Consider the following 17,825-nt stretch of genomic DNA (forward strand, 5'->3'; position numbering starts at 1 on the left):
TTACACCTCAAAACCTTAATCAGCCTCGTACATTTCACTAAAATGCAGCTGGTTCTCCAAGAAGCAATTTAATACACTGATCCACTAAGTCTGCTTGAAAGAAAATGGCACAAGTCATGTAAACAAAACTATGAGAACTGATTAAAAAAAAAAAAAAACTATGAGAAAGTATCATCACACTCGCCAAAGAGCTACAAGCATACTGGCCCCACATCTGCAAAGCGCACACAGGGTAGGTAATGGGGTTTGGGGGTGGTGAGGGAGAGAGAGATCTATGTATAAAGAATGAAATATTGCCTACACTACTCAGCTACAACTCTTTCCATTCTTTTTCGTTCCCTGCTATGTTCTTTTTACATTGATTGCTTTTGTATATGTATATAGACTTTACTCATCATGAGAATAATATTGCTCCATCTCATCTCTCCTCCAAAACTACAAATCCGAAAGCTGCTGCAACATAAATCAGGCCAAAACTGGATGCATTCTTCAACATCCATTGTCCGTCAAATGCTTCCGACTTTCCAAGAAAATCATATGAACTCGGCCATCCAATCCAGCATCCACGTTAGAATGTCAGCATTATGTACATACAGATTTGTCAGTATCAGTAGCTGCAGCAACAGTGACACGGGCAGCAGCAATAACAGGAACCTCCAATTCTCCCAACATGTTGAATGTTCATCAAAACATTTTTCTCATAACATTCCAGTCCGACAGGACATGCCGCATCCAGTGGACTTACGACGGTTTTATCTCATGTGCTAAAACTTGTATATCTAAGATCAACCCTCTGGTTCCTTCCTTTTCTTGTTAGATTTCCTGCTTACCTTGCATTTCTCCCCTGTATCCAAACCTAGCAATGGATTCTGGTCTGATATGCCGCTAGAGTTCAAATTTTCAGTTGAATCTAAAGTGGGCGATGTCCTATCATAAACAATGGCAGCATCAAGTGAATATATCCGCAGGGCAAGTGAAGATATGGTAGAAGTTTTCACAGCTGCTGAAAGGGATGACCAATACCACCAGTAATTTCTCAAGTAATCTGTCTTAATCATGTCTTCCAGTACAATCGAGGCTTGGACAATCTGATAAAAAAAAGAGGACCTTAGTTTGACAGTCCATGAAGGAAAATACTGCATAATTGTGAAGAAAAAACTGATTAACAGATTAAGAACCTACTATAAATCCTAGATTCTCCTTTTTATTGCATAAACCAACATATGAGAAACATTTGATATATTCCCCTATACATAGGAAGGCAACAAAGAAAGAAATCGAAAATCTACAGAAGAACTAAGCTTTCAGCCTAATGCTAAGTATGTATATGCAAACACTCCCCTAAAACAAATGATGACCATGAAATATGAAATAAACACCACAATATCATAATATCATATAAACGATCTGACAACCAAGCTCATACCTATTGATCAAGAATAAACTGTTTTCTTTTCAAGCAAAGTATAGACAGTCTAGACAGAATCTTCAAGTAACAGATTAAGTATCAACCATTTCTTTTTCAGGAACCATAAAAACATAAGGTCAATAAATGTTCTTCGACAAAATGCAATAAATCCAACACGAAGGGAATCCTAAAGAGCATATCTGCGAGAATACAGCTCTGCTACAAGTTTAAGAGGCTCGTAAATGTTATTCACAAAAAAGGTGTATTTCTAAGTCCCAGAAGAACCAAGGAATGAAACTGACCTCATAAATAGCCTGTGAAGATTTTACATATGCACGCCAGGCCCATCTCCTTTCCAAGTGTGCCTTTGATGGTCTCAGAGCTTCTTCAGGAAGAGCAGCTTCCATGTCAAGTAAATTGATCTTAAGTCGCCTTAGAATCTGTGAAACTTTACCAACTAGGGGCCTCAATGCGGCTTGCGGAACAACACAACGACAAACACCATCTTCTGGAATACGAGCATCAAAAGAAAGTTGTCTGTTTCTTTGTTCCGAGCACCGCAAAACTGATCTGTTAGTCTTTAACACTTCACTGATTTCAGTAGAAGAAATTTTTTTCAAAGAATTACCAAAGATTTGTTGATGGCAACCATTGCTATTACTGTTTTTTTCCGAAAAGACTAGCCTTTCATTAGGGTTAAACTCATCCGCCGAAATGCTTTTATCCCCCCGAGGGGCAATTAGCATCACTGGTGAGTCATTAAGATAAGGGAATATAGATGGGACAAATGAAGGGATCCCGTTTGAACTAATAAAGCCAATATCTCGAACCAATTCTTTGTTAGAATCCTTTGTTATAAACTTGGTTCTAATCTCATCAAAGTCAAATGGGCTAACTAATCCTTCATTTTGAAATTTGATCAACCTTGAGCTAAGCTCAGAGCATGAGTTTCCCGAAGCTTTAGCTAAGTCCACTCCACTGATACAATCATCTGGACTTGTTGAAGGAGTTGAATTCCCTTTCCCCTTAAATGAATCAATCAGCTCCTTGCTCTTCTCATTAGCTGATAACGCACCAGATAAGCACCTACCATCATTGTGCCCCTCCAAATCAACAGCCGTGGAAAAAGTCCTGTGGCATGAGAGGCAGTGGTATCTGGAAGGACAAATGGGCTCTAAACATTCACACCTATACATTTTACCGTCACCCATTGTTCTTGCTCTTTTTCCCCGCTTCTTTAAAGTCTCGTTGCTATCAAACTCATAGCAGGGACCATATTTCTTCTCCAGAATCAAAGCAGCCATAGTAACAAGACGATTACAAGGTGCACATTCTCTATCCACAGGCTTTGGAAAACCTGCATGCTTGTCCACATTTTGGCTTTCAGATTGTTGCATTTCACGAAATTTAGACTTTTGCCATTGCAAAATGGACTCCTTCAGTTCTCTCTCTTTCTGATCAGTGTCTTTCAACCACTTGAAGAGTGCTTCAATTTCTGCATCAGTTTGATAACAGACCCAAGTTGAACATGCAGTCAAAATATCATCTGCATCATACAGGAATGGACAGGAAGCCTTTGACCCCTCCAATTTCAAGCAAGGGTCAGTGGAAGTAGAGTTCTGCAAAACTGATCCACCATTCACCATACCTGGAAGATCCAGAACTTTTCTTCTCTGCTGCTCCACCAAACTTCCATCAACAATAAGCTGAGGATTCCCATCAGATGTGGCTGAAGCCCAGTACAATCTCCCACTAGAATCAGTACCTAAAAATTCCCTCCTCATAGATAGTTTCAAAAGTTGTGACTCTACACTGGCGATTGAGTTCTGCAGAATAAGAAGATCATTCTTAACAGTGCTCAACTCAAGATGGTAACCTTGTGGCTCATGCATAGTAACTGAAGATGCATCCTCAGCTGCATAAACCTTTTGTTCTCTCTGTGGGAAGCTTCCTTGATATTCTGCAGGTGGTTGCAGAGAACCACAACTTCCTTTACCTTCTTGCAAATCACCCTGAAAACAGATTTTCCCCAAACAATTGACTTCCTGGGACAAAGAGCTAGACAAAGGAAGCTCATTTGGTTTGACGGATTTATCATGCATTTGGGAAGGTAACCTACTATCATTGGCAGCCTCATGAACATCTTCTGATCGAACTTCGTTGTCTATAGAATCCATAATCTGGCTGTTACAACAATGTTTTTTCTCAGAATTTGTCACTGATGGGTGTTTACCAAAACCATTAAGTCCGATTTCCTTTGGACCACCATGAAGTGTTGGCACCTCATCTGAGACGCCAGAAAGATTACCAAGTTTTCCGCCTAGGTTAGGCAGCTGTCCCATGCACTTATCATTGTTTGTACTGGCGGAAGCAGGCCCATCCTTCGATCCTATTTCTCCAACTGCATTAGTTTCAACCTTTGCTGCTCTAGCAGCCATGAACTCGTCCCTGGACTTCAGATTTCTCCATTCTATTGAAAAAGAACGCAATTTCTGCTGCAATTCAACTGTTGTTTCAGCACATTGCTCAAGGTGTTGACGAATAAGAGATGAGTCAAGCAACTCGTCACAGAGAAATTTCAGTAGAAAGGTTCTCTGCATTAAGTGTAACTTTATTAAGCAATCACCACAAGCGGAAACAGAATAAAAACACAAAATAGAAGTAAAGGACATGATAACTTGCGGCAGTAGCAATTGATGGTCCTCGTCTCATCATTTATATCTTATGATGCCACTGGAGAATACAACTCCAGGAAGAAGCGAAATGAAATTCTATTTGACACTCAAGACAATATTCCTTACATTCACCATGCAACAATATGATTCGCTCTTTCTTTGGCCAAGAAGTCACTACCAGGATATATTTATCTCCCAAAAAATAAAATCCACATTGATTATGCATACAACATTTTTCTATGGCAGTAAAAATGCAATAATTTCCAAGACACAGACTAAATTTTCCATGCCTCATGCATGACACAACTCGAGCTTTATTCAACCAAATGCAATCACAATAGTCAATAATTAATGCAATCACAACAGTCATGGCACACAAAACGGGAACATATATGCAGCAAGGGATCCACAGACAAACCTCATCTACACTGAACTCCCAGTACTCATTTTCTTCCATTACAGCTGCCAACTGAGATATTGCATCCAAAAAAACACGGGTAAATTTTCCCTGGTCCTTTTTAACCCCATGTTGGCTGGTAACCTGTATACCTTTTGATGCCTCTTGAACTACACGCACACCACTTGCGCAAGATGGGCAATACCAATTTCCTTCAGGAATCCTTGAAAGTGGAGGATTCAAACAGTAAGTATGATACTCCGCGTCGCACTTATCACACAGTAAAACACTGTCATCATCCTTATCAATACCACACACTTTGCAAACTCCTTCATCCCAAGGGGCTTTGGGGATCTCATTTGTGGAAGCAAGAAGATCATCAATTTCCTTCTTGTCTTCTGAACTAAGACACTCTGATTTAGCATACCCCACAATTTTCTGAACAAATGTTACCACCTGCGCTTTCAAAAGTATTACATAAAAAAAAAGGAAATGTATGGAACAAGCGAACCGCACAACAGGGCAGGAAGACATAAATGTGAAAAAACGAAGGAAGATAAAAAGTGATTATATATCAAATGATATAATTTATTAGAAGCACCAAGAGAGATTTTTGGTGACCAATTTCCACAGAACATGAATATGATTTTCCTCCTATAAAAATAATATAACATTCAGGTCTATTTCTTTTTCACTATGAGCATACATTCTAGAGACACGTTGGTTAAAAGCATCATAGGTGTTAGTAAAGTTAGTTTAAGCAACGGTTTTTTTGAATGCCGAAAAAGTTCTATTAAAGGGCCACTAAAAAGGTGGAACCCAGAAAATAGGATAACGAAGTTCAAGATCCAAACCAAAAGGAGAAAAAGACAATAGTAAACAATTAAACGAACAGACCCTAATAAGTTTGTTTCAGCCACATTTATCATATGATTCTCTCTTGGTTTGTATTTTCAATTTATATGCTAATAAAGGACAATGCCGCTTACCGCTTACACATTCATCTTTTTTTATCCTTCTTTGGTTTTTATGTATATAACCAAACAACAAAAGTTGATATGCAATTTTTAAACAAATGTTAAAATCTGTGACACGCTTGCCAAATGATAACTCATTGGATCACGCTCAATTGTGACAATCCATTTTGACAAAAAGCTTCATCATGGGATTTCAAAATGAAGTTCAAGCACCATCTACATATTTGTCGCAAGTCAAGAAACAAAAGACTAAAACAAATGGAATGACTGATGTGGCCGCACGAACCTCATTTTCATATAGTAATTCAAAATTTCGGGATAACTTCTCAGCCAGTTCAACCATATCAGGCTGGTCCCTAAAAGCAGCGAGAATGTTATTCCATAACTGCAGATCAAAACAACATACCCTACATAAGGAGTAAAACAATAACAGTGATGAAATTCAAGGCAACATCAAAGCATGCATAGTGGTATAGCCATATAGCTTTGTAAAATGCTCCTCACTGGAACAAAAGGAGATGTTTGAGAAAGTAAACTTATTCTAAATTACAAACAAAGAGAAGTCCATTCATAGAACACAACACTCATGGATGAGATGTATTTGATACAGTAAAGTAGCTGTAGACAGTAAAGCAATTTCAGAACTTTCAAGAAATTCTTGGAAGAGCACATTTCTCAGCAGCTGTGAAGCATGCAAAACTCTTCATGTGGACAAATTCCAAAAACAGAAGAACCTTTAAATCCATGACTGATGAACAGAATAGTATCACCTTGAGCTCCTCAAACCATGAATGAAGGCTGAAGTGAGCCAAAGAGCAACAACTTAACACTAGAAGGAGAATCCAAGGGCAAGAGAGACAATAATGCAAACTCTATATACCTTTTACCGCAATATATTCCATGAAATTGCTTAATACAAAAGGCTCCACTTACATTAATTATTACCCAGTTTTTTCAAACTCCGATCTAAGAAAGATATTGAGCTTTTTTAACAAGACCAACCATGCCCAACTTTTCATTTAAACCTAATTTCTAGATTGGCAAAAAAATTAATCATAGTAAAAATTGAAAAAAAAAACCCTTAACTGGCAAACAAACAAATAGAACTCATTGAACTGATCTTCAATCAGACTTCTACCTAACCAACGATATTTGAATTCTTCTTCATACTTTTGGCTGCCCTAAATTTATTCTTTTACATTTCTAATACATATGCCCAACCAGTGTCAGAATTCAAGGTGAGGACAGCACAACTTATTTGAATAGGTGAATGCTTAAATAACATTATGTTGTACCAGGATTGGTCATGAATATATATCAAAAAGCAATCTCTTAAATAAATTTAAAGTACTAGAGCAAAGTGCATTAAGATGACATCTCCCTTCATTTAAAGGCATTTGAAGTGGTTCTGGGACAAACACGATATGATTTTATTGATTACCTAAATAATACAATTCTACAAGTATCAGGTCTCGCTCTCTCATTGACTAAATATAAAAAATCCAACAGTTCCTATTTCTTCATCATACATACCTTCCAAACACGTATTACTAAGCTAGTCAGAGAGTAAAATGACCATGTCAAATCAAAGATTTCACCCCACTCTCACAAGAGAACTATTTGAATTCTCCATTATTTTCAGTCCCCTCACTGGAAGTAGACATCAATAACATGTCTTTAATATTATACTATGAATCACACATAGACATATACTAACACATACAGGTGCATCCAGGTTGCTTGCTCTGCAAATAACATCAAGAGAAATAATAAAGAAATAACCAACATAAACCCACAAAAGGAAACTCACACTGACACAAACGATTAAATAATATGCATTCAAGAAACTTCATGACTCCCAAATGAACAACAATTACAAAGTAAAAAAGATCCCTCGTTCAAAAAAATGGGACAAGAAATTCAACCTCATGAACATCCTCAAGAAAAGCTTCATGCGATCCACCATAGGCCCCAACTGCTAATCGTAGATCAATAGTTCTAAAATCGAGAGGACGAGATACCATGGCTGGAGACCCAAGAAGTCCCTCATCATCATTGTCACCAGAAATTACGAGCTTTCTGCCTAGTAAAGTGCAAAAAACTTTCTCATCATCGGCAGCAGCAGCATGGCGTAATATGATACGACATTTTTTCATGATAATGTCGGATACAGATAAACTTCTCTTCCTTTTGCTGCCTTTGTTTGATTTCTGTGACTGTGTTTCACTGCGTAGATCTGCTAGAACTGAAAGAACAGCTTTCTGTGTTCAATCAACAATAAAGAGCAACCACATAAGATAGATGCTTGCTATGAGATATCACTTACTTCAAAAGAATGTAAACCAAGTTCGACATTTAAAAGATCAAGCTCCGTGCAAGACTATAGATAATCTATAGACAGTTCATAGAAATAAAAACAAGCTCAAAAATTATGTTAGGTGACATTCCAAACCAGATGTAACATAGTCTCTTCAAACACGAAAGGCATGAAAGAAAAGCAAAAAACATACAGCACTTTGGATTCACTTGATAGACTTGCACGTATTTGAGGAAAAAGAGGTTGACACCATTAGTGCAACAGACCTAAAATATTACCCTGTTCCATTATATACTGTGATAGAAGCAATAATTCACAAAGCAAAATTGATCATAATACCTAATTTCTCAATATTTACCCCAAGAAGCTTAAAAAGAAAAAGGCAGGGTGGAATATTCAACCTCCTTGGAGTTCCAATTGGGTAAATTAAAAAATACTGCCCACTTTACTAGATTGTATCCACCAGTTTTTATGAAGATTCTGAAAAGACATGCATACAGAGAAAAACACACATTATGCACAAGCATTCAGCACATAAAAGAACTCGCAAGAAGTTACTGTTACTGTCACTGTCACCTTTGTAGGTCCTGATGCATTGCCCTTGTAAACTTCTTTACTAATTGAATGCTCCAGTATCTTCTTCGCCCACTCTGGTGGACCCTTGTCCAAAGCTTCATAAACACACTTTCTGATTCTGGTTCCCACATTAGTGGGTAGCTTTCTAACTGGTTCCAGTACCTGTGCCCACTCTGGCATGTCACCATCACTAACGACATTCTTTTCACAAGGATCGGTTGGCTCAGGTCCTTCATCTATGATGGTGAGAATGTTATTTTCTCTGTTCAAAGAACCAAATATTTTCTTTATAGCCTCTGCAAGCAACTGAAAGTAAGGAAGTTAAATCATTAGTATGGTACATATTCCCATCTCAAAAAATTAGTATGCTAGATGTTCCCGTTCCAATCTTCTTCACATATATTTAAAGTTAACACTACAACCGCAGCCATATGAAGACATGCATACAAAATTACAAATGCACATGCGCATGTTTGCTTGCAAAAGTATTCAAAATATGCAACGAGAACAAAGAACAATTCTAGCAATGCAATGAATCATTCCTGAGATTTATCACCAAAGACATTAACATTACTTGGTTCTTTTAATATTTCTGCAAATGATACAACTTTCAGAGCACAATAGAAGAAGGGTCAAGCTTACCAATGCATCTGTTTCCATTCCAGCAACTCCAGTTAGTGAGCCACAAAGCACCCCTCCATCACCTTGTAAGCAACGAAACACTTTACCACTTTCACGACCAGTAATTTCCACAGAGTCAAGGTTACCTTCCACGGATAAGATGGCCAAAATGTACCTCCGAGCTAGTTCTGGCCAAGTCAGTTCATTGATAGGGAGCATATTGAGTTTGGTTCTTCTTTCCCAAATTGAGGTATCCACATCTTTCTTCCTTCCCCTCTTGGATTTTGACTCTCCAATATCAAAATTTGGATCAAAAAGTACAGCAACTTTGGATTGGAGCTCACTTATTAGCACATCCAGCAGTGAGAAGTGAGCCTTCGTCAAAGCAACTCCGCAGCACCTACTATAGGTAACAGATGCAATTTTATCTTGGGCTGCTTCCTTTGATGCCTCTGTTTCCATTTGTATAAACACGTTTGGATTATCAACCGAAACACCTGTATGAGATTCACGACTTGAAGATGATATTTGGCCCACCCTTCCATCCATATGGGAATCTAGGACTTGATTTCCCTGTATCTTCTTCTCCGAATTTTCAAGATCTGAGCCATCAGACCATGGGTTAATAAGTTCATCTTCAAGTTCCCCCAACGAAAAAGGCCTTTTCAAACCTAATATCTCATGAAAACGCCAAAACAGTTCCCATACCTGAAAACAAAACCAAAATATATGATGCAACATGTCATTGAAACTACTGAAAGCAAATTATTTTAAACAAAAACTACTTCAAGAAGCAAAAACATACCTCGTAAAGGTCACCAACAAGTGCAGGAGGAAGCTTTAAGCACAAAAGATTGCCAGGTGGTTGAAGATTATTATCAATTTCATGATCCTCCACCAACCTGCACTTTTTGGACCTTTTGAGAATATCATTTGGAACTTCTTCTGACTTAACTTCTACTCCCCTCATCTTTTGGATAACTAGGACTCCATTTCTAACAGTTGGGAATGCCGAAGAATGATTCCTACTACCAAGTGTTATATACTTTGAGCAGGTTTCAACACCAGGAAGCTGTTCTATCATTTCTTGAACAAACTCTGCATCCAGTCCAAATCTATCCTGGTCCAGCCATTTAGCAAGCACATTAGTCAAAGTCTCAAGCTCTTTGTCACCCTCATACTTGGATGGTACATTGACAGATCCAGGAGAACTGCAGAACTTAGTTAATGAAGTGGGCGTCGCATTGCTCTTCTCATCGTGTTCATCCCAGCAAGAGGATCCCAATTTGTCATTAACATGATTGCAGCAAAACTTAAGAATTCCATTCCGTTTTAAGATATCACAACAAGCGTCAATAAATCTTTGAGATAAGAGTCCCCAAGCTGCAGATGGGGAGCACTCTTCCATAGATACCTCAACAACTCCAGTTTCCCAGTCATTAGGTTGCAAGCCGCCAGATGACTCAGAGGCATATGTTTCCTTTGCACTACTCTGTAAGCAGGTCACAATATCATCCTCTGATGGAGGAGAAGGGTCCAAAAGGACCATTTGAATATCGTCATCATTATCACAATCCATAACAGAATGAGTTAGATTGTAACATTCTTCATTGTTATGCACGGTAGACCGATCAGGTTTTGATCTAATGAGAACAGTCGATCCATTTGGAATTGGCAGCACCGAGCAAGGGCACCTTTGGACTTTAAAAATAGGACCAGAATCACCACCATTTAACACTTCACATAGAAAAAGAGACCCAGTAACCTTGTCATGCCAACATGATCTATAACCCACTGGCCAGATCTGGTTGACACCGTGATATGAATGTCTCACATCAACCTCTCCCACAGAAAGAATAAAGAAATCTTCAAACTGGACTGGGAATCCATCCTGAAAGAGTCAGGCAAGAGAAAAATCAAACGAGAAATTGATAGAAAATAAGGATCCAATTGTAATCACTTAAAAAAAATCACTATGTTGAGTCATTGATAGACCCCAAAAGATGAAGAAGAAGAAGAAAGTCGGCCAAAACGATGAGGGAAAAAAACAAGTGTGTTCTACTTACATCAGTCTGCCGAGAACCACAGCCACCATCTTCATCTTTTCCTTCTTCCATAACTTCACCATACTTACTAGGAAAAGTTTCCGTGTTCTGACTATGGAAGAAAAGCTCCTTATTAGAACAACTTACCAAAGATTCTTTGCATTCATTATTGGTAATAGACGATCTTGTTGACTTTCTCTTTTTAAATAAATGTGACCTATCTTGTAGAGATGGCTCCTCAATAGTCATTCCGGTGTCTTTGAGATTGTAGCTGGACATCAAACCTAGATAGCGAGCAACTTCGGACATTGAATTGAATGACTTTCCATCAGGAGAACAGTAAACTGCATATACTTCAAAACTACTCATGGACTGCCTGAGCTCCACATGCCAACCTTCCTCCAATTGGCCATGCCTTTCAGATATGAATTCTTTAAGAGCTGGCAAAAAATTATCACTTGGATTCCGAGAAGGTAATCTATTAGCTGTGTTACCATTTCTATGCCTTCCTAGTGGGAAGGCCAAATCTACTTCCTCAATACTTCTACCCAATGTTTGCGTACGATGTAACAAATCTTCCAAACCCACTTTCACAGTGTGCATCACAACCCCAGAAGCTTTTTGCAAGGCAAACCCATTTCTTGCATACCCATTTCGAGCAGTAAATGCATTGCCACCAAAAGAATCACCCGGGGTGCTCCTTCAGAAACAGAACAAAGATAACCCATAATTACTCAGATATCAAACATTTCCAAAACTTAGTTAATGGTTTAAAACAGAAGAAACACAAAACAAACTGACATGAAAGCAGAACCAGCAAGGAATTATGGTTTCAGTAAGTACAGTATAACAGCAGAATAAATTTTTTGAAAAAAAAAAATCAGGCACTAAAAAAATAAATAATTTTTTTAGGGCTAGTGGCAGGAAAGCATGATTCCCTGTATTGTTCATGCTCTAAAATGCCAAAGGATAAATCTTGCCATGCACAGCAAAGCAAAAAACAAAGCATCAAGAGGTCTCCTAGTCCTCCAAGTCCTCCACTTCATGAACTTTCTCAAAAATCAATTGAGTATTGTCCGATAGAAATTAGACCTAGAGATAAATGAAAGAGAGCTTCTGGAACAAGAAATCAGCTCTCCAGACCTTTTGGGATACAGCAATGCATATTCCAGTCCTTTTGGGATTGAAAATTACATGTCAATTTAAGAATGTGCCACTTCTTTGTAGCATTGTTTTCTTGGATTATGTGAAATCTACTCCAGATCTTGAAGAAGATCCAATCAAGATCAAATAAATTATTTAGTTGGCCAACTCCTGAAAACCATTCATGGCATGCAAAGTTTCCATGAGCTGTTTCCATCTTCTGCAAGTTTATCAAGGGATGGGGGCCCTGCAATCCATATTTCAGGAAATTTCCTGAAATTTTAAATCTTAGCCATTCATTTAAAATGGATGGCTGAGATGAGTTTAGTGAATGACAACTCCAAACATGGGTTTACTTCCCCGGATCTCCTCCACCAGCCACACAGCCGCCGCCACCATCATCACCACTAATCATTCTCTTCCCTCACAACCGCCCCTCTCTTCTTTAATCTTCCAATCTTTTTTGTTATTCAACTCTCTCTCTCACTGTGTTTATGCTTTGATTTTGATTTTGATTTTTGATGAGTAAATGACAGCTCCAAACATGGCAGCCATCACTGAATACATGAGATCTTTCTCCCTACCCTAATCAGGTCTCTCTCTCTGTGTTAGTGGGATGGGTCTGCTGACAGTGCGGAGCGAAGGATGAGTTCAGTCGAAGGGGAGAGAAGAGGCCAGAAAGAGAGGAGGGAAGGGAGAGTCTGCTCGCTGAGAGTGTTTCTACCTTTGATGAGTTGTCATCCCGCACACCGTTAGATGAAACGGATTACAAGGATTAAAACCATTTCCTGAAATATGGATTGCAGGCCCCCCATCCCGCAAAGGGTTGTATTTATTCAATGACTCAGCACTTAAAGAGCAACTCGCTCCAATCAATGCATTAGGCACAAAAGAATTTAAAAACTTATTGAGGAAGGAACAATGAATCTCCCATTTTTCCAATGTCGACTTCTGAAAGGAAGTTTGATGCGGAATGATACCTCACATATAGGCACAAGAATTGTTCACTAGTACGAAGAAAATTCAATTGCCAACTTTAGCAAGAAGTTGAATGATTCTCAAAGAAAGTGTTCCGCTTAGGACAACGAATTCTGCAGTCCATTGTTCGAGTTTTGCTTTAATAGAGACAATTATTTGCTTCCAAAGGCATTAATATTTATTCCGATCAAGAAATCTTTCGTAACTTGAATAGCCAGAACAACCTCAATACTAAACAGGCAAAATGAAGATGCTGGGGGCATATGAAACTGATATTGCACAGTTGCACTAGATGACAATAATATAGCAAAAGACTATTCCCATCTCCCAATGTAGGAAGTATCATCTAGAGACTACAATTAAAGTATCAAACTATAACATCCAAAAAATAAATGAAACACTGAAAATTTCTGCTCACTTACTTGAAATCGAGTTATTTCAGCTCATTTAGTAAAAATTAAATTATGTGCCTCTACGTGTATATTCACTCCCTTGCTCCCAATTTCTTAACTCCATTCTCACTCGGGTGAAATAAAATTTCAGCATTTAAGTACATTATTATAGTTTAAAGTACCAAATATTACAGAAACCCGAAACCATATAATGATGATCATGCAAAGTTGCATAAACTAACACTTAAACCTTCGTACCTGGAATCTAGCAACTCCACACTCCCCTCCCCATCTCCGTCGCCTTCACTCGGTGGAGAGGCGTTGATGTCCAAAATTAGCTTGGACTTAACGCCCAGGGGCCACCGCTTGCTCTTGGACCCGTTAGTCGCACACTCCCCGCACACCCACTCCGGGAAATTGGCGGCGAGAGGTCCATGCATTCCGGCACAGTCAATGTGGAACCCACGCTCACACGCGTCACACACTACCACATGACCCTGCTCCTCAGGCCGGCCGCAAGCCCCGCAAGCCACAGAGGGGTCCCCCACCGGCAACCCGGCTAGAGCTAACGAGGGAGGGTCGGGAGCCTCGCAGTGCGAGCGCACGACATCAACCAGGTCCAGTAGGGTTTCGGCGGAAGAGGAGGAAGGGATCTCATTGAGATCGATGCCAAGAGGGGACCGAGCCGCCTCGGACGCCGTCGAATCGGTGAGTTCCATTACCCCTTTCGTGCTAGCGATTCCAGTTCCGAATATGAGAACATGTTTTGGAAAGAGACTCACGAGTTTCGATCGAGAGGGAAGGAGAGAGAATCGAGGCGAGGGGTTTTGCCGTTTTGATAGTTCTGCGTTTTTAAGCTTCTGATGCTGCGTTTTGGAGTTCTGGAAAGGGAGAGGTATGGGACCAAAGGAGGGCCGTATCGAGGGATCTGACTTTAGGTTAAAGCAGAGTGAAATTATTGAATTGGATAGAGTGAGTGGGATTTATTTGTACTCGCTCTTTAGCAAGTGACACGTAGGCAACTGCAAACCTAAAACTGTGCGCAGAAACGTAGAGGCTTCTGGGTTCATTTCTTCCTTAAAAAATGTGAAAGCCACCACCCCGATCGGACGATCCACGACTTCCAAGTCCAGATTTTTTTTAGGGTTTTAATTAACCAAAGCAACGGTAAATATAAGAAGCAAATTGCCAATCACTTCCAATCTTCGACAAACCCCACCAGCCAGCGTGTTAGAGGGTAACGTCGCATTTGAACTGACATATAATCGCCCATTTCTGCAATGAATCATATATGAATCCGACTTTAGTGATTGTGAGGCATATAATGCTCCGTTTCAATTTTTAAAAAAATAACACCATGAACAACAGTTAAAGACAAAAATTAGCAAAATCACTATTGTAAATATATTTGATTTTACTTTTTTACACTAATACATTTTAATAATGTTGTGCTTTCAATACAACAGCGGCATCCCAAATAGAAAAATATTTTAATGATGCCACACTTTCAAATAACGGTGTCCCTTCAAATGTAAAACCATCGTCAACAACAGCGACATTAGGCCAATATTAGGGAGGGGCAAATAACGGTAGCATTTCAAGTAGTAGAAAGGTAGCATTTTAAGTAGTATTTTTCCAACTTGTTCAAAAAATAAGGGGTTAACACACTTTTTGGTTACTACATAATATAATCTAATTCAACTTGATCATCCATTTCTCAAGCGTTTCAAATTGAGTATCGAAATTTTAAAGTTCTGCCAGCTTACTCATGCGGGCGTTTTTTGGCTTTTTGGGCAATCAAACAGCTGACGTGATAAACAAAAGTCAAATTATTTGGTGTTTGCTTATGTGGCCTTACAAATTTTGGTGAGTTTGATATTTAATAATTCAAAAAAATGATGACACATAGGACAATAAACAAAAAAAAACATACACAACGGTTTGAACCTAAAAATCAAAACCTAAATTTCAAACCTTTATTCTTCTCCACACAACTCCAATTTCTTCTTCTAGCTTGACCTCAACTAAATCGTTATGGTTGTTTCTTCTTAGATCATTGCGACAAATCAAGAACATTGCGCTACCGATTTCGCAATCCTCATCCGATAATCTCAATTTAAATTTTAGTTAATCCCCAACCCAAAATGTGCCTAAACTCATGATAGAAAGTCTTTTTTTCCATCCCATCGATGAATTTATTTTCTAAGTACATTTGCACTTGGCTTGGCCAATATTCATTTGATTTTTTCTTTCGGGCTTAGTTCCTTCGGTCACCTGCTAGAACTGTTTCAGTTGTATTCATCATTACTTGCTCTAATATATATAAAAGAAAAAATCTCAATTCTCATATCTCCCTCCCTTCTCTAATGAGTTATGCAGTTACATCTCTCTGAAGGATAGATACAACTACGGATGGTCAACTTCTCGGATGAACAATTGGTCATTTGTTGACTCGTTTGATTATCAATCTTATGTTTCCTTCTTTGTAAGAGTCAATGCTATTATGCAAGATGGCCTCTTCTCTACAATTCCAATCTCAAATTTGATTTTTTTTTTTTTTAGGTTTGTGTGTTGCAAGAGAGAGAAAATGAGTATTTGAGAGAAATTAAAGGATAGGGGGCTGGAATTGTTTTTATGGAATTGTGTGAAATTAATTAAATCTCAACCATCTATTTCATCTGATGGCTGAGATTTAATACATTAAATCAAACTCTTACGCTATGTTTGGTTAGTCGTGGGAATGAGAATGGGAACGGAAACGGGAATGGAAACAAGAATGAGAACGGGAACAGGAATGGGAATTCCAATGATTCCGATGTTTGGTTGGTGAAGGAATTGTGATCGGAACATTGAAGAATAGGAATGACAATAAGTGACAAAAGACTATATTATCCTTGATAGCATATTACACTTATATGAGAATCTTGTATTATATTTAGTTGGATAATTATTTAATGATAACTTTTTCCTCAAAAACAAAAATTGTTTAATGATAACTTTCATATTGGGCCAACAAGAGGAGAACAACAACAATCAATTTATCTCTCAACACTGTCAAGAACAATCAATTTCTTGGTTGGTATTTGTCTATGATAAGGGATAAATTTGTCATTACATGTGTCAAAAAGTTCCCATTCTGGTTGGAACCATAGATTCCTTAGGAGGAGATAGGAACCATAAGTTCCTGAGATGAGGGGAATGGAACGTTCCGTTCCCGTGGTTTATGTCATACCAAACAAAGGAATCCCTTGAAGAACGGAATTCAAGGTTCCGGTTCCGACCGGAACGATGCAACCAAACATAGTGTTAGAGTGTGTTTGGATTGAGGGATTTGGGGGGTGGGGAAGGGAAGGGAAGGGAAGGGAAGAGAAGAGAGGAGAAGGGAAGGGAAGGGGGACTATTTTTCCCTCTTCCATGTTTGGATAGATAAAAAAAAGAAGGAAAGAAAATTTGTTTAATTTACTAATTTATCCTTATTTTTATGTTAAAATATTATGTACAAGGGTAAAATAGATATTTAACTTACAAATGACTTAATTAGTAATCCCTTCCCTCCAAATGACTACATTTTGGAGAGAGAATTTTAGCAAAAATTTAATGAAATCTTCCTCCCAAATCCCCTCAAATCCCTCCCCTTAATTTTTAATAAACTATCCAAACAAAGGAATTGGAAGGAAACTCTATTTCCATTCATTTCCCTTCCCTCCAAATCCCTCAATCCAAACACACTCTTAAACTAGAAGAACATTTTCTCTCTCCCATCAATCTCTTATAAATCGAGAGAACTCTCTCTTCTCGACCATCAAAGCAACAACGACATCGACGATTATTGCTCTCACCCAACGAAGATGGTGACTCTCACTGGCAGGGAGCATATCCTTGTATTTGGACTACTCTGTTCTCCCCTTTTTGGAGCAAATTCCAGTTATAGACTTCCTTAGGGAGCATATCTATGGCTTTAATTTGAACAATTTCAAAAGGTTTATGCAAAAAAAATTGAGAATCCTTTGAGAGGATTTATCCAATTTCAGCAGGGTTGTGTCACTCTACTCTATTGGTGGAGAAACAATTTTGGAAAGAGAAGTAGAGAACCCTAGGCAGGAGAGAGAAAAAATGAGATCTTTTAATCTCATCCACAAGGTTAACCCAATGGTTCAGATTTAAAAAAATTTCACAATTTCAGGGATGGGCAATTCTGGCCCCCATCCTATAAATTAATACAATCTTGCTAAATAACCCAACGAAAATTGTCCCAATTTTCCTCAATCCCATGTGGCATGCCACTTAGATTCCACA

General features: G+C 38.5%; 1 protein-coding gene across 1 annotated transcript; it reads right to left on the minus strand.

Annotated features, from left to right (window-relative positions):
- LOC120010069 (methyl-CpG-binding domain-containing protein 9-like) lies at window positions 1-14,466 on the minus strand. The gene is made up of 10 exons (XM_038860760.1): window positions 13,788-14,466; window positions 11,038-11,716; window positions 9,777-10,862; window positions 8,993-9,679; window positions 8,351-8,656; window positions 7,383-7,718; window positions 5,744-5,842; window positions 4,502-4,936; window positions 1,711-4,002; window positions 1-1,088 (listed from the first exon to the last, which is right to left on the minus strand). Exons 1-10 carry the CDS (start codon window positions 14,246-14,248, stop codon window positions 786-788), a joined length of 6,684 nt encoding a protein of 2,227 aa, XP_038716688.1. The 5' UTR covers window positions 14,249-14,466; the 3' UTR covers window positions 1-785.
- Between the last annotated feature and the right edge of the window lie 3,359 nt (window positions 14,467-17,825).

This window comes from Tripterygium wilfordii, chromosome 12, assembly GCF_013401445.1.
Source record: "Tripterygium wilfordii isolate XIE 37 chromosome 12, ASM1340144v1, whole genome shotgun sequence".
In the NCBI taxonomy this organism is placed as follows: Eukaryota; Viridiplantae; Streptophyta; class Magnoliopsida; order Celastrales; family Celastraceae; genus Tripterygium; species Tripterygium wilfordii.

Bases quoted from the DNA above. Each gene is read 5' to 3' on its own strand.
- LOC120010069 (XM_038860760.1), bottom strand. From the start codon at position 14,248: ATGGAACTCACCGATTCGACGGCGTCCGAGGCGGCTCGGTCCCCTCTT. The intron at 10,863-11,037 runs GTAAGTAGAACA...TGACTCTTTCAG, and splicing joins GTGGTTCTCGGCAGACTGAT to GATGGATTCCCAGTCCAGTT. The intron at 8,657-8,992 runs GTAAGCTTGACC...CCTTACTTTCAG, and splicing joins GAATGGAAACAGATGCATTG to TTGCTTGCAGAGGCTATAAA.